Source organism: Lampetra planeri, chromosome 12, assembly GCF_965212315.1.
Source record: "Lampetra planeri chromosome 12, kcLamPlan1.2.h2, whole genome shotgun sequence".
NCBI classification, from domain to species: domain Eukaryota; kingdom Metazoa; phylum Chordata; class Hyperoartia; order Petromyzontiformes; family Petromyzontidae; genus Lampetra; species Lampetra planeri.
The window spans coordinates 4,182,007-4,200,817 of record NC_136118.1 but is presented as its reverse complement, the minus strand read 5'-3'; the positions used below and the strand labels follow the sequence as shown (position 1 = coordinate 4,200,817).

The window sequence follows — 18,811 nt, the reverse complement described above, 5'->3', positions numbered from 1 at the left end:
TATGTCTTACCCTGCAGCTGATGCCTTTGCAGACGGGGATTTAGAAGCATCCATTGATTTTTTGGTGGAGAGGTCCAGCACGCCAGCTACAAATAAATAAATAAGACAACATAATTCGGCTGCAGATAATTGCAGATGAAGAACACATGATAGCTTTTAATTTGGATGTATTTTTCATTTTAAATGACAAGCTTATTGGAGTATGTCACAATTATAGCAATATTGCCCAAGTGCTCAAAAACACAGCAAAGTTGGTGAATGCTAAACAACAATGAAACATGCAGCCCCACCCCAGCAATATAATGGGCAACCATCAATACATGGTGAAAATGACTACCTTGGTCGTATTTGCAGTCCTGAGTATTCTTGCCCAGGGACAGGTCGAGAGGGCCATCCTCGTCATCCTTCTCATCTTCTTCTTCCTCCTCCTCCTCATCTGCTGTATGTTCATCTTGTGTTGACAGCAGCTTGCTTAGGATGGAGTCATCTGCCAGAGGAGTGGGGGCTGTGCCTTTCACTGGGATCGCTGCAGGCTCCTGCGGAGGACTCTCGGCCTTGTGTTCCAGATCTGAAGGGACGGCCAACGTGGTGCTGCACACGGAAACCACAACCCAAAGCATTTTTAAGTGAAACATGTTTCCCTCCTGCATTAAGGAAACATTTCCTCCCCCGCCCCCTGCTTTAACATGAAAAATCAACTGGTGCTACATGTTTTCACGGTTGTTCTGTATAGGTCTGATGCGTTTGTCGTGCGGGATGATCCGATGATTCGCTCTATGGCGAACGCACGGTAAAAACTGAACACACTTCCGAGGAGTGTACAGAAATTCATTGATAAGTGTATATTTTCGAAATAAATATTTGTCTTTAGATTAATTCACAATGCAAATGAGCGAAAGCGGCAGCACGAACGAGTTCGCACAGAAGACAACGGCACACGACGCCACACCCGCTGGACGTGGGGCAGGAGGGCTTTGCTGACGGCACCGAGGTGGCTGCGTCAGCGGCTGGGGGTGGTGCCATGGGACTTGTTTCGCAGCCATCCTTCTCGGCGGCTGCCGCGTCCCGACGCTGCGCGTACTCGGCTGCGAACTGTCGTATCATTCTGTACATGATCTCGCGGGCCACCAGTGGAATGGCTGGGTTACATGCTCTTGGTGGATCTACAGGGGAAGAGAGGGTAAAAAACATTTTAAAAAAATCTGAAATGTTCATTCACTGTCTAAATACGTGTATTATTGAAAAGCATTCAATCCAATTTTATCACGAAAAATTATTCATTTGGAGAGACTAAGCAGTAGTAACAGCGAAAAAGTACGGCGTTAATTGCAGGACACTCGCTAAAACTGTCGTCATATTACGTTATTAAGCAAAAAAAATGTCCTGCTAATAACTGTTACTTTAGTAAAACGGTGGAATAATAGGCTTTACCTTTCCGCTGAAAGAGAGCGTGGAGAAAAGTTTCCGTTTCGCGTTCCAGCTGCTCAGCAGTGTCTGTAGAATCCGACGCACCGTCCACATCCGATGGAGATGACAAATGCTCCTGACAAAGGCAAGCAGAGACTTGCGATGAAAAACCAATGACACTCCTGACCAACCCTTTAAGCAAATATTTGACGATTGCTTAAAACAGTCAGAAGGATGGCGTCTGTTAAATAAATAACATGTAAATGCATGGCTCAGACATCTATACCTGGAGAGACCAGGTGGCTCACCTTTACTTTGTCCCGCCGTAGACAGCAGAAGGGGCAGTTTTCATCTACTATCCAATCAGAGACTTCCTCGGGTTCACAGTCTGAAATAACCAGTTTGCACATCCACAGTCAGTAACTTGGTCATGTTCATTCATAAACAAAGGGTATTTGTAGAGTAATTCCAATCCAGTTTCCCACAGCGGCGCTCAACCCATGCCGTATATGAAGGAATAATGGCGTTTAGCATTAATAATTCCATAGAGTACTATTGTCACAGTTAAGAGAGAAAATGCAAAAAAGAGACCGTGTACAATGATAATTGGCTTTTGCGTATCATTAGAAAACATTTCTAATGATTTTCACAAGTCTTTTAACACCATGTAAAATGCCCTGCTTATAATGACTGCTTAGATGCTCTCTTTAAGCAATTACAAATCACAAAGGATACATTTTTTTTTACAAAGCTTGCTTGTAAAAAAAAGTCTATCTGCAACATTTGCATATATAAATTATCAATCATCTGACCTGTCTTTTATACAGTCACGACAGCAAGGATTACACACTAAATATGACAAACACACCAAAGTCAGAACTGGAATTACAATAGCCCTGCCCCTTGTGTGGCCCCAATTATGGTGCAATAATTTAATGGTTGCACTGACCTACAATTTCTTTCTCACAGAAACACACACGCAAACAGTTTTACTTTAGAGATGGAAATGCAGCCTCTGCCTGCACATGCTACAATTCCAACTGGCTAGATTATAGGCTGCAATTGTAGGATTTAGGGGTTCTTAGGTGTGTCTAAGCTGGCCAATATTAATGAAGTCCATAAGGAGATACCTGGTAATTTAGCATTTCTTAACTGCCGTTTCACCATAAACACACACATACACATGCTGAAAACCAACCAACGTCAGCTAGCATGAATTATCTGGTCAAAAAATTTTACAATTATTTTCAGAATCCACCCAGAATACTCAGATGAAAAAACCCAGCAACATTGTTAATTGGTGCAAAACCCTTGGGCCGTTAAATACAAAGTAAACAAGCATTGAAGGATAACATGCAGTACTGTCAGCTTTAACAAAACATTTATAGTGGTTGTACATGGAAGGCAGTAAAATGACATACCATCGAACAGGCTCAAATCTCTGAGCAAGCCTGGTCCGTAAAGCCCCTCCAAGATGCTCTCAAAGCCTGCAGAGAAGGAAAAAAAACAGCGCACAGCAGATTTTTTAGCTACATTTAAAAAAATCCTTTTTAAGAAATGTCTTCAGCTACTGAACATTTTTTGTTTGTTACTGCTGGGGTTTATCTATGAAAAATGTTGGCACTGATCACAGCAGATGTCGCAGAACACCCACAGAAGCGAACACAGCTCTCCGTCTCCTCTTGTACCATGCTTCATTTGCTCTACCTTCCCACTAACCTCCCACTATCTTCCCAACGCGCTCGACTACAAGCGCACACACTGCGTGTTTACTGTAAATACAGGCGTGTCTTGCTTAACGAGCATTCTTTCTACGATAATTTTCTAAAACGAGCAATTTGATATCAGACCCATTCGTTTGCAAAAGGAGCAAAATGTTCGTTTATCGAGCGGACAAAGATCGATAAATGAGTCCCGTGGCACAAGGGGGTGCAAGGTGGCCCGCAGCCGTTTGCTTACCAGTTGTGTTGTGCCGAGTGCACGCGTATTTGGTCTTGTGGGTAAGGGGCCATCCATTTAGTAGGTACGCAAAACATCTGTCAAAACTTGACCCCCCCCTCCCTGAACGCACGTGGACTTTTTACACCCCCCCCCTCCCCACCTGTGTACGTTCGCTTGACCCCCCCCCCCCCCAATCCTATAGAACGGCCGATATTTAATCCACGCAAAAACGATCAAGGATGAATAATATTAACGTGTTTAAGCAAACAGATACTCATTTGAAGGCCAATGTTGACAAATTATTATCGAGGCTTCACCCTCCCCCGCCCCCCCCCCCCCGTTTCCTATGTGTATGCACATTGTTAGTAGACCCCCAATACGCAAGCGTACCATATGGGTTAACCCCCCCTCCCCCCTCCATGCGTACGTACTAAATGGATGGCCCCTAAAGGGGCCTCGCTCGTGGTGGTAATGTTATGGGTAGGTGGGCGAGAGCGGTATTGGAACAGGTAGCGTGCGGCGCTACGAACCCGGCGAGTTCGATTCTCACTCACGGCCAACACCAGGGACGATTATCTGAACCGGTCCTGGATCTTGCACTGTGGTTCTTCATGCGTTGTAAGTGTTATATTTGATGTTTTCTTACTTTATTTAAAATATGTATTATTTGTATTTTTCACGTAAAAAAAAGTTGTTCAAGAGTGGAAAATTTTGGGGCTCAAACATAACTCAGATTATTTACATGGGAGTCAATGGGAAAACAATAATCGTTTCACAACGTTTTCGCAGAAGGTATCTCGCGCGTTAAACAAGGCGTGCCTGTTAACCAATTGGACTACAGCTGCTTAAGAGTGTAGCGTCTAAAAAGGAAGAGGCACGGGAGTACAAGTTGTGAAACCACCATTGGACTTGAATTTTGGACTGCAGCTGTGTTTACTCGGTATGAATACCACACAGCATATCCTACTGAATCTACATACCTTTAAAGGGCATGGTTGGTGTGGGTGGCTGGAAATTAAAAATAAATAGCAGAAATTGAAACATTTTCACCAAAGCTCTGTAACTTGGGACAGACATCCTAATGTTAAACAAACAAGTTTCATTATAATCGTGTTCACAAAAACACACGTTTTAGAAGGAGATGCATTAACATCATGCATGTCCTGATACAAAACAGTCAAGATAAAACGAAGCAGTAATAACCTTTGACCTGTTTTACAAAGAGTCCATGGTGATGTACACAATAAAAAAATATGCAACAATGCAAAAAATCAATACAACATGCCCCTCCATTCTCCTGTCAGCCTGATAAGAGCTAAATAAATTGCATAGATGTTAACTAGCTCGCTTGCTGGCATAGTTACACCACTGACATGCTCACAGTAGCATACATCCACACTACTGACATGCATGCAAACAGGGGAGACACAAACTACCCATCACCCATTTTAAAATATTCAACGTCAGAGCGTATTGTATTTTTTCTCATTCAGCGTGATTTTAATGTCATTGTGTTTTTCTTTTCATAACCATTAAGAACCGCCAACACTGAAACCATAAATATCACTGGCATGCCCACTCACCAGGACACGAGCAACCCATAAACCTATACACATGGGCTGCCCATTCATTTCCCTTGCAGACTTATAGGTTTATACACTCGAATGTTACCCACTCTGGTATCTCTGTAGCTACCAATGAAGTAATATTTTGTCCAGGCTCCAGCACAAATAAAGCTATCACATTAATATTTATGCAAGCCACGATGGTTGGATAGCATTTAACAGTCACACGCACAGCTGATAAAAAATATGCACGTGTCAAATATATTGCCACAAGTATTCCAGTATTTTTTTTTACAGATATTTGATAGATATGACAACAATGTGGGCTGTGAAAGTTTACAATTGATCAACATTTCATTATGTTCAAAAGCGTACTTACAATGCTAGCTTGTTCACGTAATCCTAGAGCAATTGTGAATAATGTTTTTGTTATAATTATCAACATGCTACAACATATACAGAATATTTGAGCAAAATTTTACCAAGACCAACTTGTTGAAATCAATATTAAAACTAAAATTTGAGCAAATTAATGTAAAACATTGTCATATTCCTCCATAATACACACAGTGGAACCTGGTTGAAATGCAGTACAGTACTTAGTTCTGAAGTAATTTGTGCAATCTCCATGAGTTATTTGAAATAGAATTTGAATTCCTAATTTACATAATTGGCTTCATTGAAATACAATGGAAGGTCTATATAATGGCTTCCCTTTCAGGCTTGTACTGATGGGATTCTAGCATGTGTACCTTTATTAGGCTCTTCCTAAATAAATGGCTTTCATACCGAAATATTCTTTAAATTACTGCGTTAATAACGAAAATGCCTCAAAAGATACATTACTTTAGTTCAAATAAAACATTAATTATAGGTGTATCCTCATACTATATTTCCACAAATTAAAGTTTAAATTCCAGTATTGTTTGTGGCAATTTTGCTATCAAAATATAACAGGAAATATAGACGTGGTAATTTACAAGTTGAACGTGACATGTAGGTTAGGCTATGAATGTAACCTAACCGATCATATTTACATAAGGGGAATCATTATCTTTTTCCTTTCCATTAAGCAGAACATTTTAAAATGTGGGATTAGTTTTAGGAGGGTGCTGCAATGCCAGTGCAACATCGACTTCTCCGTCTGTTCCTAAACAGTTTATTCAGTAGACAACAAGCATTGGTAATTCTCAACAGTAATGGCCAGCAGGAGGAATCGAACCAATGATCCAATTGGAAATGACCCTGTTGTAACTTGACACATTTTCAAGTGTAAATGTTTTATCTTCCCAACTTAAGACCTTAATATTTACTTTGAGTGATAATTTAAATGTCAGTTTTCACTTTTTTTACACTGGGTTGCATAAATGAAATGACCCAAGTATGAAAATAGATTTTAAAAATATATAATACAATATTGATTGCCACTGTATTACAGTGGAACAATTACGGTTCCTCCTGGAGGCAAATGGGAGTAGGTGATATGCCTGTGCCTTCCTGCTTTCACTCACAACCACGAGAGTAGACGAAAGGTATTCAAGGACAGCATATGAAATATCTCAAGTAACATCCTGGGTGAAAAGGTCAAATATTAGAGTATTTGGACTACTAATTGTATACAATGTATACATCTAATTCTGCATCTGTGCATCTATCTACAATATCCTTTCCCCATTTTAATGTCCTGCATTTGTATGTACATGGACAATGACAACACCCCATTAACTACAATTATCTTTACTATCAAATTATGTAAATGCTATGAGATATGAGTAACCAATAAAAAGTATAGCTTCCCAATGATTGATACTTGAATCTGGATTTCTCAGTGTCACATTGAACAATGAAATTAAACCTCGTCTGTGCATTATTGTGCACAACACCTGGGCCTATTTTATCAACGCCGGAAATGAGACATTTGTGAAATATATCAGGATTGACACTTGATGTACTCTGAAAGTAAATATTAAGTTTTGTATGAATATGTATATTCCGTTACAAAAAGTCTGCCTAATATAAAAGGAAATGATACCTTAAATGTTGCAGTCGATGGTGAGTACCCTCAAACATCTAGGCAACAATATTCCAGATTGCTTCGCTCCTTATTTATGCTTCGTCTATTGCCGGTCGACAAAGAAAAGCAAGCATCATGCTGTCATCATTTTTTTCCCAGAAAGGAACACTGGACTGAAGGCAATTTATGCACGCATGTTCAAAGTGAATGGAGAGGGGGGGGGGCAATAGACTATAATTTGCAACAGGCAGAAAATGGGCTGCAGAATATTGTTGTGACAGACTCTTGAAGATGACCCCACCGCCCCCCCTGTGATTGCCGATACTGTTGCATAGTTAGCTTATGCAAGTGTGAGATCAGTTGAATTATAGTTTGGGAATGAATAAGTTGTGTGCCCACATGACATGACGAGGGAGCATCTGATAACTTCTCATAACAATCCTGACCTGATAAAGGTACAATATGAAGAGCTAATGTCCTAGTGGTGATGGGGCCTTCATTTACCATTTAGACCCAGAGTCCAAATGGCAGTCGATGCAGTCAAACTATCCACTTTCTCCAACACCCAAGAAATTCAGGCAGGATGCTAGAGGTGTGGTGCACATTGACTTCATGCCACACAAGGAGATGTTCATAGCTCATCAACTGCAGAAGTTGAAGAAAAACAGCACGGAAATATTTGAGCCACACCCTTCCTCTGATGTGACTATGCCTCAGCGCACACTGCAAGAGTTGCTAAGGCTGACGCTGTCAAGGAATGCCACTTTGAGAAACATCCACATCCTACATATTATTCACACCGAGCACCTAGTGCCTTCCAGCTGTTTCTCAAATGGAAGACATGTCTGATATGAGGATGATGAGCTGAAAGGAGGTTGTGCAGAGGAACATGAATGGGCTTGAATAAAAGTTATTTTGTGAGGAATAAAAATCATATGGAATTATATGAAAAATGCATTGTTAAAGAGGGCTACTATGTTGAAACCATGTGATTGTTGTGTATTTACCTTGTATATATGTTAGGCTCAGAATTTTTTGTAAACACAGTTTAAAACACCACAGAAGTAAACTGATAAAATGTTTAAACCTACACAATTTTGTAAGATTAAAACTTGAGTTGCTATATGGCATAGAACGAATTTACATGCCCGATATAACACATTTCTGCAAATATCACATGAAATATTATGCAAAGCCTGGGGAATTTTAGCCCCATGAAATATACAAAGTATTTGACCAGATGTCATCAAATGACTCCCTTGTTTTTGTCAGCTCAGGAAAAGAAAACATATATCCTTCAGTTTTAAAATAAGAATAATAATCTGGTACTTATTTAAATTTCCTGGAGTTACAAAGATGGGATATTCTGTGCCAATACAATGTATTGGCACAGAATATTACGTGAAAGAATTGTGTGGGAGTTGTTTTTGGTTCACGGCATGGTGCCGATGACCTTGACAAAATTGGTGGTATCAAGTACAAAAAGGAATTTCACAGCATTCCAGACACACTGTGTCTTTTGCCACGTGACTTATTCGTCATGGGTTTATCTTTTAGTGGATAACAAGCCCAACGAGAAAATAAACTTTGTAGTTTCACGCTTTGTCAAGTACAAGGAATATGCTGTTGAAGGTAAATCAATAGAGGTTTCCACGCATTGTCTTAGACAAGACAAAATGGGGCTCTCAGTTAGGCTTTGGCCTTCATATTATTTATACTAAGCAAACCACAGGACACAGTAATTTTACAGTGAAACACAATTTGTGTGCCTTTTACAAGTTATGAAAAGTAATGGCATGAAGGTTTGCATAAAAAAGGCCAAACATGAACGTTTTTAAATATATCATGTACATAAGGAATTCCATAATTAATGGCAATTATAATTATGTTATAAGTGACCACAACGAAAACATAATATAAATGTGTGAATGTATTAATAACTTTAAAAGCTTTGGCCTATATAATATATAACATGATGCAGTTCGTGTGCATTGCTGAATGTGTAAATATTACATCTTTGGAATATTTCACAAGTGTAACACCACGTTGAAAATGAGCGAAGTGAAACTTACTTAGGTCTTAAAATTCTAGAATGAGACATCCCTGATAATAAACAATAAATACACAAGTTAAAAAACTCCTTAACAGTACTCCACACCAAACTTGACGAGGTGGCTTGTAGTGAAGCCCACGTTCATATAAAATGATGGCAACGTCACCAATATTCGACGATGAAACTTCTCAAGGGAATAGCCTTAATGCATCTATAAACGTGATCATGTGTGATGGTGGTTTCTCAACGACTCATCTCATTTTACATCTTCAGAACAGCATGACAATTTAGTTTTCATATCAGGGACAATTGAGACGATATACGTGGCAATGCTCAATATATAGACAAAGCCTGGTAATATGAGCAAGAATATCATTCACAGAAGTACATTGAAAGGCACCAAACAAGGTGATGATGGCCAGTTTTGTCATGGCATTTCTTTTCTTCAGTGAAAGATAAGCGATCACGGACCAGCATGCAATGTAATTACCGGACTGGCTCGAGGGTTCTCAGGAGTCCCGGAAGATTTTTGGCTTGCTCCAGCCCCGGCCTGTAGGTATAAACTTGTCACTTAAGCTCTGTCAACATCAGGTGGAGTTGGAAACACCCAAATTTTGGTCACGACACTGGTACTTAATTGTGTATTACCTTCCCAAATGTCAATCGGTGATCTAGCAAGCAGACTAAACTACAGTGCTTAAAAGTTTATCATTTTTGGAATCTCTATTTAAATTTCCTAGAAAACAAATTATGGATCAGAAAGCCAAACTAAACATACCAGTAATCTTGTTCCAGTCAGTTTCAGATACACACTGGAATATACGTGAGGTTTCTTTTTAGAAGTCATTAAAAAGCCTATATGGATTTAAAATGTAATTTATTTTGTATGAAATAATCAATAGCGTATTAGATGGTAATTGCAGCAGCTGTAAGTCAATGTATTTTTGGCAGTTAGAAATGTAAATGATATAGATAATTACGTAATAGAAATTTTTTATAACGAAAAAAATTGGGAAAAGAACCTGAGTTGTGCAATCATACCAAAATAAACAAATTAAGTGTGGTAAAATATGCACAATTGCTAGAACTGAAATTTGGTTATTAATTTCAGGTAAACCACACAATCGAATGACAAGAGAAGAGGCAAGTGTTTACATTTTATAAAATGTTTAGGTAATCTTCCTTAGAGGATGGTATAAATACATGCAAAGAATTTACAATGAATGCATTTGTCAAAATTATATTGGAATAAAATAGCACACAAGCACATTAGATAGAATTCCAATAACCTTGCATCTAGGTGCTAAATAATTATACTGGAAGCTGGGTAAACTCACAATGATGCGAGACAGAATGGTTTATTTTATATTGCACTTAGGATGATTTTGAATATTTACATGGTCAAATTTTTACTTGAAAAAGTGGCTTTAAAAAAAAATCCATCAAAGCAATGCTCCCAAGCTATATTAAATGCCCAGCACTGAATAATGTACAGTACTGTACAATCTCTATGATTAACAGCAACACAAATGTTTCCTGTAATTGCACAAAATTGTAAATAGCTTAAGTTCACCAATTACATGTGCTCACTCTCTCTCTCTGATAACAAAAATGTATAAAAAACGATCTGTCCCGACATTGTTACCGATCAGAAAAAAATTACATTTCATTGGTGTGGGCTGCATGTTTTTCACAGTAATTTTTTTGTATAAATACTATATGGTGCTTTAAAAACAAATTGAAGGTAGTTTACAGACAATTCCTACCAAAAACCCAAAATACACCAAACCCAGTCTTCATTAATTGTTAAAATCATATTTAAAAAAAGCATGAAACTGTAAGAGCAATGAGTATATTCGAAATGAACATAAAAAGGCTCACAGAATCATGCATATCACTCTCGTCTGTTTCCAAAATATCTGATCTATTTCATGAACGGTCCTACTAAAGCACTTGAGGCAGCCAGTTGACCATCTCAATGTTGATTAATCAAAACCGTAATCTCGTGTCATTACTCCCTATATTACTGCAACAGGATGACATTTTATTTCTAAAATGGATATTCAACTTGTCCACACCATAACTCCATTTTAAGTAAACACGTGTGCACTTTGTAGGTTTTATTTGAATAATTTTCCAAGCAAAATCACTTTTACTGAATAATTATATTAAATTCCAGTGCTTGCACTATGAACCCATTATAATTTATTGTACAGTCCTTCCATTGTATTAAATGCACGTAAGCAAAATATGACTTTGTCCATATACTCAAATAGCAAAGACAGTGGTTAATTCACAAGTGTTATGTTAAATGTCATCTCTACAGCTGAGTGTTATTTATCATTCACCAGCTAGTCTAAAAAAATCATCAAAAAGTCTGGGTTGCTTCCACATCTAAATTTTAAGATATATTCCATTACATTTGGCTAACATTTTAAAACGTAACCTTTACAAACGCTCTGTTTGTGATATCAGTAACACTTACGGTTGCGTGTAGCACGTGCTTTGGAAAGTAAAACTAACATCTTTTGTATTTCATTCAATCAGTTGTTGGCTCTTTCCAAAGATAACATTGAGTTATATTTGTGGTAGCATAGATCTAGGGAATCGACCATGTAAATAAAAAATGAAAATAAATGCAGGTAAATAAATGAGCTATGCACTAAGCTTACTAAAGTGCGTGTTTTATGGTTAAGCCATTGCATTTAAGACATGCAGCACTTTGAAGAATTTAATTTCGGTTACCATATACTGTACAGTATTGTGAAACGAAGCATGCAAGTTGCCCTTACACAAAGAGAAAATAATTCCAACCGCCATAGTAAGTTCTGTCGAGAAATTATAGCTTTTAAAACAAATGTACAAACGAATGTGAAATTAAATACGCCTAAGAAAACAAGAGCAACAACAATTTATAAAATGTATCTTCAAGGTATTGTTAGGTTGCATGACAAAAATTAAATTAAATTACTTGTATGATAACAATCATATCTTGTTACAAATTTTACTGACGTCTAAAACGTAACAACAAATAGAATGCAACTGGCGCAGAAAAACGGGCACTCTTTTGGATGCAAATGATAAAAATGCAGACAACGCTGTGCAGCTACATTGCATACCGAAGAAACTTGTATTGGGAGATTTAGCATGACCGCCTTCAGGTTCAAGGTTCGCAAATTTGGACCGCCAGTCTGCAGGTGGGATGTTTGGTTGCGTGCGAAGATTAAAATATCCCATGACACGCTTTGCTTTAGTACGAGCAGGTGGCACAGCCAAATTTACGTAGACAATAGTAGTGCATGAATAAAAATTGGCCACATTGTAAACAAGTAGTGTAATGGAGCCACGGAACACACATTATAGAAACACACTAAATACTGTATAAATAATATAGGCATTTCTATTTTACCATCAATTTCCTGGACTTCAAGTATGAATTATTGTTACACGAATCTTATATAATTTCAAACCATATTTTTAAAAACAAATCTAAGAAACGTTTTTTATACTTCTTTGAAGCACACAATATTGTGTTGCAGCATGACCGTTGTCACTAACAGCAGCAATTTCTCATTGGCAAAACCTTAAATACGAGTCAAAATAAGATCATCATAATTGTGGCAATTCACACCATGAAACTAATAAAACTAAACATAAAAAAAATGTTTCAAAGGAACAAATTCATTCACCTTCCCTGATCCCAAAGTGGTCTTGTCAAAAACTGCCTGTTTTGCTACATTTCAGAAGCATTTACTGGGGTTAAAGTTTCAACCACACCCTTTAATGACAAATTGTTGAAAACGGCTCTCATCCAAATTAAAACGGCATATTTAGATTGCATCAAACACTCCCCAAAACAACAATTGCCTGTGAAAATACAAGTTGAAAACCACATCCCATTAGTGCTCCATGAGAACGATGAGAATATTCCACGACAAATTCCTGCCATGTATGAAGGCTTGGAATGTTTTCTTTCACAGCCACTTGTCTCAAACATTTTGCTCGTTGTAAGATTTAGCGACTTACATGCTTCATTTTTACGCTGTTTGCTACAGCAACACGTATTCCATGTTTGCCAAGACAAAGTGAAAATGGCACATTCTCACAATGCCGACACTTATCTGCAATCAGCTCTAATGAATATGTATGATTCTGAGCAAATCCAACGCAAATATGCATATTGTAACCCTACTAAGTATTCCCAGTCTTTAAGCTAGGTGACATTAATATAAATCTGGCGCACATTCTCATTTAATAAAATAACTAGGCATCCGTCGTCAACAGATTACACAAGCATTTTAGATTGCTGGGATTATGGACCACAAGTGTCGGTGGGGTGTGTGGTACTGAACTCGCTGCCACACACATTAACCAGCAATTACACACTGCTTTCACATGCTCTCTTTAAGTTTCTAAATGCTGCTTGGGCAATCTTAAAAGAGATTCCGTCGCACACGGCACAATTATTAGGAATTTAACCCGTTCACCCACTGGGCACAGAAAGCACAAATGATGGAAAGAGACTGCAATCTCTTGACTTTTGGTGACAAAAAAAACCGGGGCTTTAAAAACACTCATTCAGGTTGGGCAAATCGTCACAACAACACGATGGCGAGAGCCCTACACGTGAACTACTGTATTTACAAACGAAAGTGTGACTGTCCAGTTAAGCTCGTGACACATGACTGATCCTTTGAGGTTTGTTTGGCTCGCACTAGGGGTTTAACACCAACACTCGCTGGAATTCCTCACGAAGGAGCTCTGCCAAGAAGAGGTTTGCATGCCACAAGCCTGTGTGGCAAACCATGCCGGTCACGGCCCTCCCAAGAGAAAAGTCGCCTCTGTATCTAGTTACTGTGGTTACCCCCATTCCATGAGCTTTTATCTTAAAATGCCCGTTGTCTCGTATTCAATAAATTACAGCACAATAATCATTGAAAATGGGGAGCATGTAGTTGGTGGGCTGCACTATTAACCAGTGTTTATCGGCTGAATCACCGGTGTTGTCCGCTCCCCTCCACGAACCTCACTATCACCAAGCCTTATTAACCAGCTTGGTGAAGTATGATCAAACAACCCGTGTCATCCATACGATACGGAGAGGACATCATCCAGCAGTGGATTTACATTATTAATAGCTGACAAATCACAACGCTCGCAACAACCCTTTTCTCCAAGCACCGAAAATGATACCATGATACAAACTATATATTATTTTAAATGCTGTACAGCCAGGACTCCCCTGGGTTTTGTGTCATCACATAACACGAGTCTTCTGCCCTCAAAGCAACAGCATGCCAACACCACAAAATTATACACGCACCCAAGCCTTCAACCGTTAGAGTGCCACGCTCTCATCCGCACACCGGCATGCGTTTAAGGGTTTAAAAGACAAAGTTACCCCCCCTGCCCCACAGCACACGCACACACAGGCACAGACGCACACAAAACTGTCATATGCGCACACAGCACTTTAATTAAGCTTAACGATACGTTTGTTTACTTTTATCTTGGTTGCTGGCGAGGCACCTATGTTCAAGAAGTGGGAGGCGACGGATGATGGACGGACGGACGACTGACAGATACGACCGGTAAAAAAAAACCCCACTAGAATAATAAACAAAAAATACTGAATTTGGGGGAAAAATTTGGAGCAAGCAATAAAACGTACGGCATGTGTGTGTAATATTATAGTAGTAGTGAGCGCACTACGGGAGACGGGTGAGAAATTGTAAAAATTACGACAAAAAACACACAGGGCAAAGAATTCACACTACAGAGAGAAAACTCCAGCACCGCGCTCCTAAACTCCGATCGATGCAGGTCTTGAGAAGAGCAGAAAAAACTAAAAGAAAACTTTGTTCTTTTTTTTTACACTACTTCTTACTTCTTTTCGAGCAACACAAAAAAGAGATAGAGAAACAGAACGAGCGAGCGAGTTGGGAGGTTGGCCCAAAGACGACCCTGAGTGAAAGCGATACAGCCCAGCGCAAGCTCCCAATAGTGAACGCCCGCCCGCCCGCCTGCCCGAGGGATTTCCGGACTCCAGGTGGGCGGAGAGGAGTTGACCAGAGGCGGACCGTGTGGGTCGTGGAAGGGCCCCCCACCACCACCACCACCCCACACGCCGCCTTGCGAGAGGTGGAAGTCGTAGAGACTCTGGCAGCTGAGGTGGGATCTTGGCCCGACGAACGTGTGGGTTGAGGAGGGGGCAGTGGTTGTGAGGATTTTGGGGGACTGGTGGGCGTGTGGGTGAGGGCGAGAGATTGACGGAGTGGAGGGGGGGTAACCAGGGACACACTGCGGGTGGGTGAGGTGGTACTGACTGACTTGGAAGGGTGAGCAGGTGAGGGTTGAAGGAGGAGTTGGATGAGGTGGAGGATTAGACGAGGTGGTGAGAGGTGGTGGTGGTGGGGGGGTGCCAATGAACCGACCTCGCTTGCCTCTTTCGCCACCTCCCCCCCCCCTCCAAAACCGGCAGCAGCAGAAACACAAATAATAGAAAGATGATGATGATGGCGTGGGGCGGATAGACACAGAGATAATGTAGATAAAACACAGCAAACGTAAGAACCAAGACCACCAAAGCCAGCAGCAAGAACCACGAGCATCAGCAGTAGTAAGCTCAGCGGCGAACACACTCGCCCACAACACGAGTAGCGTCGGGGGCGATGGGCGGATGGAGAAAATGATAACAGTCATAATAACAACAACATCAACACACACAAAAATAATAAATAAAAATGCAAAAAAATATGGAGTCGCCCGCCTCGCCGACAAGGGGGGGGGGGGGGTAGGTGGTGTTGGTGGGAGGAGGTTGAGCCCCGTCCCACCGCTGCCCGGCGTTCTAACACTCACACGTCGCTCTGGCTGCTGCTGCTGCCCGTGGTAGCAGCAGCAGCTTGTGGTGTCAGTGCAGCTGCTAGTGGTGTCAGTGCACGACACAACGAGGATCTCCCTCGCGTCCCTTGCGCACTCTCCCACCCGCGTCTCGTGTCTCTGTCCGCTGCGCTGTTACAGCCCCGGCCGCTTCCGCCGTCGCCTCTCCCCTCTCAGCAATCTCCACCACCACCAACACCCCCCCCAACACCTCTCTTCCTCGGCCACGCATCCCGGTCACCGACTGTCTCGCTCGTTCCTTGCTCACCCCCCGTCACTCACCGATGCAGTGGATGAGTTTGTGTCGCCACGAGTCGAGTTCCCGCCTGAAGCCGCGCCTCTCGGCCGAGCAGCGCGGGCTCCGGCACCAACTCGCCATCATCGTCGTCGTCGTCATCATCCGTCCGTTCCGCTTTCCTCAGCGAGCGGGCCTCCGCCCCCTTTTTTTCCGTCTTCCCTCAGCCTCCCCTCGCTTGCTCCCTCTCTCTCTCGCTAACCTCCTCCTCCTCCCCTCCTCCCTTGCCGCTCGTCTCCCCTCCCCGCGCGTCTCACGGACGCAGCCGCCGCCGCCTCCTCCACCACCACCAACAACTCCCCTGTGTGACGACGTCCACCCGGTGACGTCATCACGCACGGCCGAGGGTTGCATCACCGCGGACGCGACGTCACCGCGCACCGTTGTGGAGATGCGGCGGTTCCGCGTGACGTCACCGCGTCAAGGTTGCGTGGTGACGTCGACTCGGGGACGTGACCGCGGGGTTGTACAAGGAGCAAGCACGTGTAGTTAGTTGTCGGTTGTGCTGGGATGTAAATACTGCTTTCATGATTTGGTGTGAAAGAAACGCTGCGCAGATTCAATTGATATTAAGCGCGGTTGAATATACCGTGGAACATGTGCTTTTCTAAAGTTTGTGGAACTGTAGCTTTAGGTGGTGTTAAAGATGCAACGTTTGAAATGTCAATATTTTAAATAAAAGAATCAACCCACTTATTAATTAGATACTACCATTCGTCACTAATACCAAATTAATTATTAGGAAGCGGTCAATAATGTCAAGCCATTGAACCAGTGGAATTCGCAACTTTATTATACCAGAAGTACTTCCAACACTTCTGCGTAAACTTCTAGACTAAACTTTTAGACTTAGATTTTTTTCAGTTTGCATCGAGTGTGTCCATAAAGTTTTAGTTTGCACCTCTTTTTTCAATTGTTTTGTTTAGGGACCTTTATCATAATTTCTTTACTCCTAACCTGTATGGGCTAAAGTTTTACATAACGAACACATCACTTTGGAGAATTGTCCCATGAATACATTTTTGAGACAAAATTTCAAGTAAATTATAATTGTTAACATCAATAATTACTCAATCACTACATCCCAGTGTATTGCTGGAGATATTTCCAAACATGATTAATGCTGCTGGAAAGAATTGACTTCTGAAAATACTGGACTCTTCGCCCTTTCGACATGTTTGTTCCTTGCCATTCATAGATGATATACAGGTACATTATATCAAAACCATTGAGCGATTTTACTCGACCATTTTCAATTGGATACTATCGTTTATCACTGAAATCGTTGTTTTTACCTTCAATTGTTAATTTGTTCATTGTATTTTATGAGAATAGGTTTCCCTTTTTTTCTGGCAATAAGCAGGTGTTAAGATGTTAGAACACCAAACTGAAACCTTTTACAATGAATCATGTCTGCATTAACCACAATACTTGTGGTCACAATGCAAACAAAAAACATATTTGATAATAAATGCATTGTCTTTGAAACTGATTGGTCCACACCAGAGAAAGCTTTCTTTTGAGCCGAATCTCAAAACGGTGTTAGACCAGAGGTACTGGAAAAGGAGGTCCCATGATGTAGCTGCTCACCCCGAGCTCTCATTACTCTGATAGTGCATTGTCTTTGTGCTGTACGCCTTTTGGCGTATATTATTAGAGTATGTTTTTTTGCTTGCATTCTGACCACAAGTATTGTGGTTAATGCAGACATGATTCCTTGTAAAAGGTTTCAGTTTGGTATTATAACATTTTAACACCTGTTTGTTGAATCTTGACTTAAAGCTTTTGTGACTGCATGAATGAATATTCTTTGGGTCTTTCGGTGAAGTCACGTAGATAGAAAAATACCTGTTTGTTTCCAGAAAAAAGGGGAAAACCTATTCTCATATTTTGGTACTGGCAAAGGAGGTCCCATGATGTTTTGTTTTACTTAATTGTGAAATGTATTTTAAACAGCGAATATGTTACACTCTTAGATATAGGGGCTGTGTAGACTGAGAGTGGTTAGGACATAGTTCAATTGCTGGTGATTTCTCCAGGGAATTGTCAAGGCTGTATATGAAAAAATTCAAGATCACATGGTTGTACATTTCTCCAGCATGCACAAATGGATATATACAACTTAAACTTACAATGCATTCATAATCCACTGCGGGATGAAGGCCTACCCACGCCATATTTCAGTTCAAGTTTATTTTGTTGAACAAGTATAGAATTTAAGAGACCAGGATAGTCTAATGTGCAAGAGTGACCTCAGTCACCAAAATAACAATAGCAAAACAAATCAAATAAAGCACAGAAATTAAGCAAATAGAAATCAGGCAAAACATTTTTATTTAATGAGATATTGCATATATTTTACAACCATTAATACATACTCTTTGGTTCTTTCGGTAAAGTCACGTAATTAGAAGTAAAATAAAATCAAGATTAAACATGAATACATGTTAATTCATTCATTCCTGGCAGCATAAGTTGGTCACCGGGGGTCGGAAGGGGTGGTGGAGGCTGGGAGTTAAGGAGGACTCATTCAGATACCGCTTACCATTCGTCCGGAATTTAAATCATACCACCAGGTTGAAAGTTGAGTGCGCGAACCACTGCGCCACCGCTCTACCACTCCGCCCATCTGGATATATATTCTGCAGAATATCCGC

At 40.6% G+C, this 18,811-nt stretch overlaps 1 protein-coding gene across 2 annotated transcripts in view; it reads right to left on the bottom strand.

Moving 5' to 3' along the window:
* The window catches only part of LOC144721534 (ligand-dependent nuclear receptor corepressor-like protein), a 35,503-nt gene extending 19,055 nt beyond the window's left edge, over nt 1–16,448 (bottom strand). For both annotated transcript variants that reach the window (XM_078599213.1, XM_078599214.1), the window contains exons 1-7: nt 16,142–16,448; nt 2,829–2,894; nt 1,716–1,795; nt 1,432–1,543; nt 950–1,163; nt 338–591; nt 11–86 (exon numbers count right to left, since the gene is read on the bottom strand). In XM_078599213.1, coding sequence (XP_078455339.1) covers nt 11–86; nt 338–591; nt 950–1,163; nt 1,432–1,543; nt 1,716–1,795; nt 2,829–2,894; nt 16,142–16,259 — 920 coding nt within the window. In that variant the 5' untranslated portion in view covers nt 16,260–16,448. The remainder of the gene's footprint in view (nt 1–10; nt 87–337; nt 592–949; nt 1,164–1,431; nt 1,544–1,715; nt 1,796–2,828; nt 2,895–16,141) is intronic.
* Nucleotides 16,449–18,811: the final 2,363 nt, after the last annotated feature.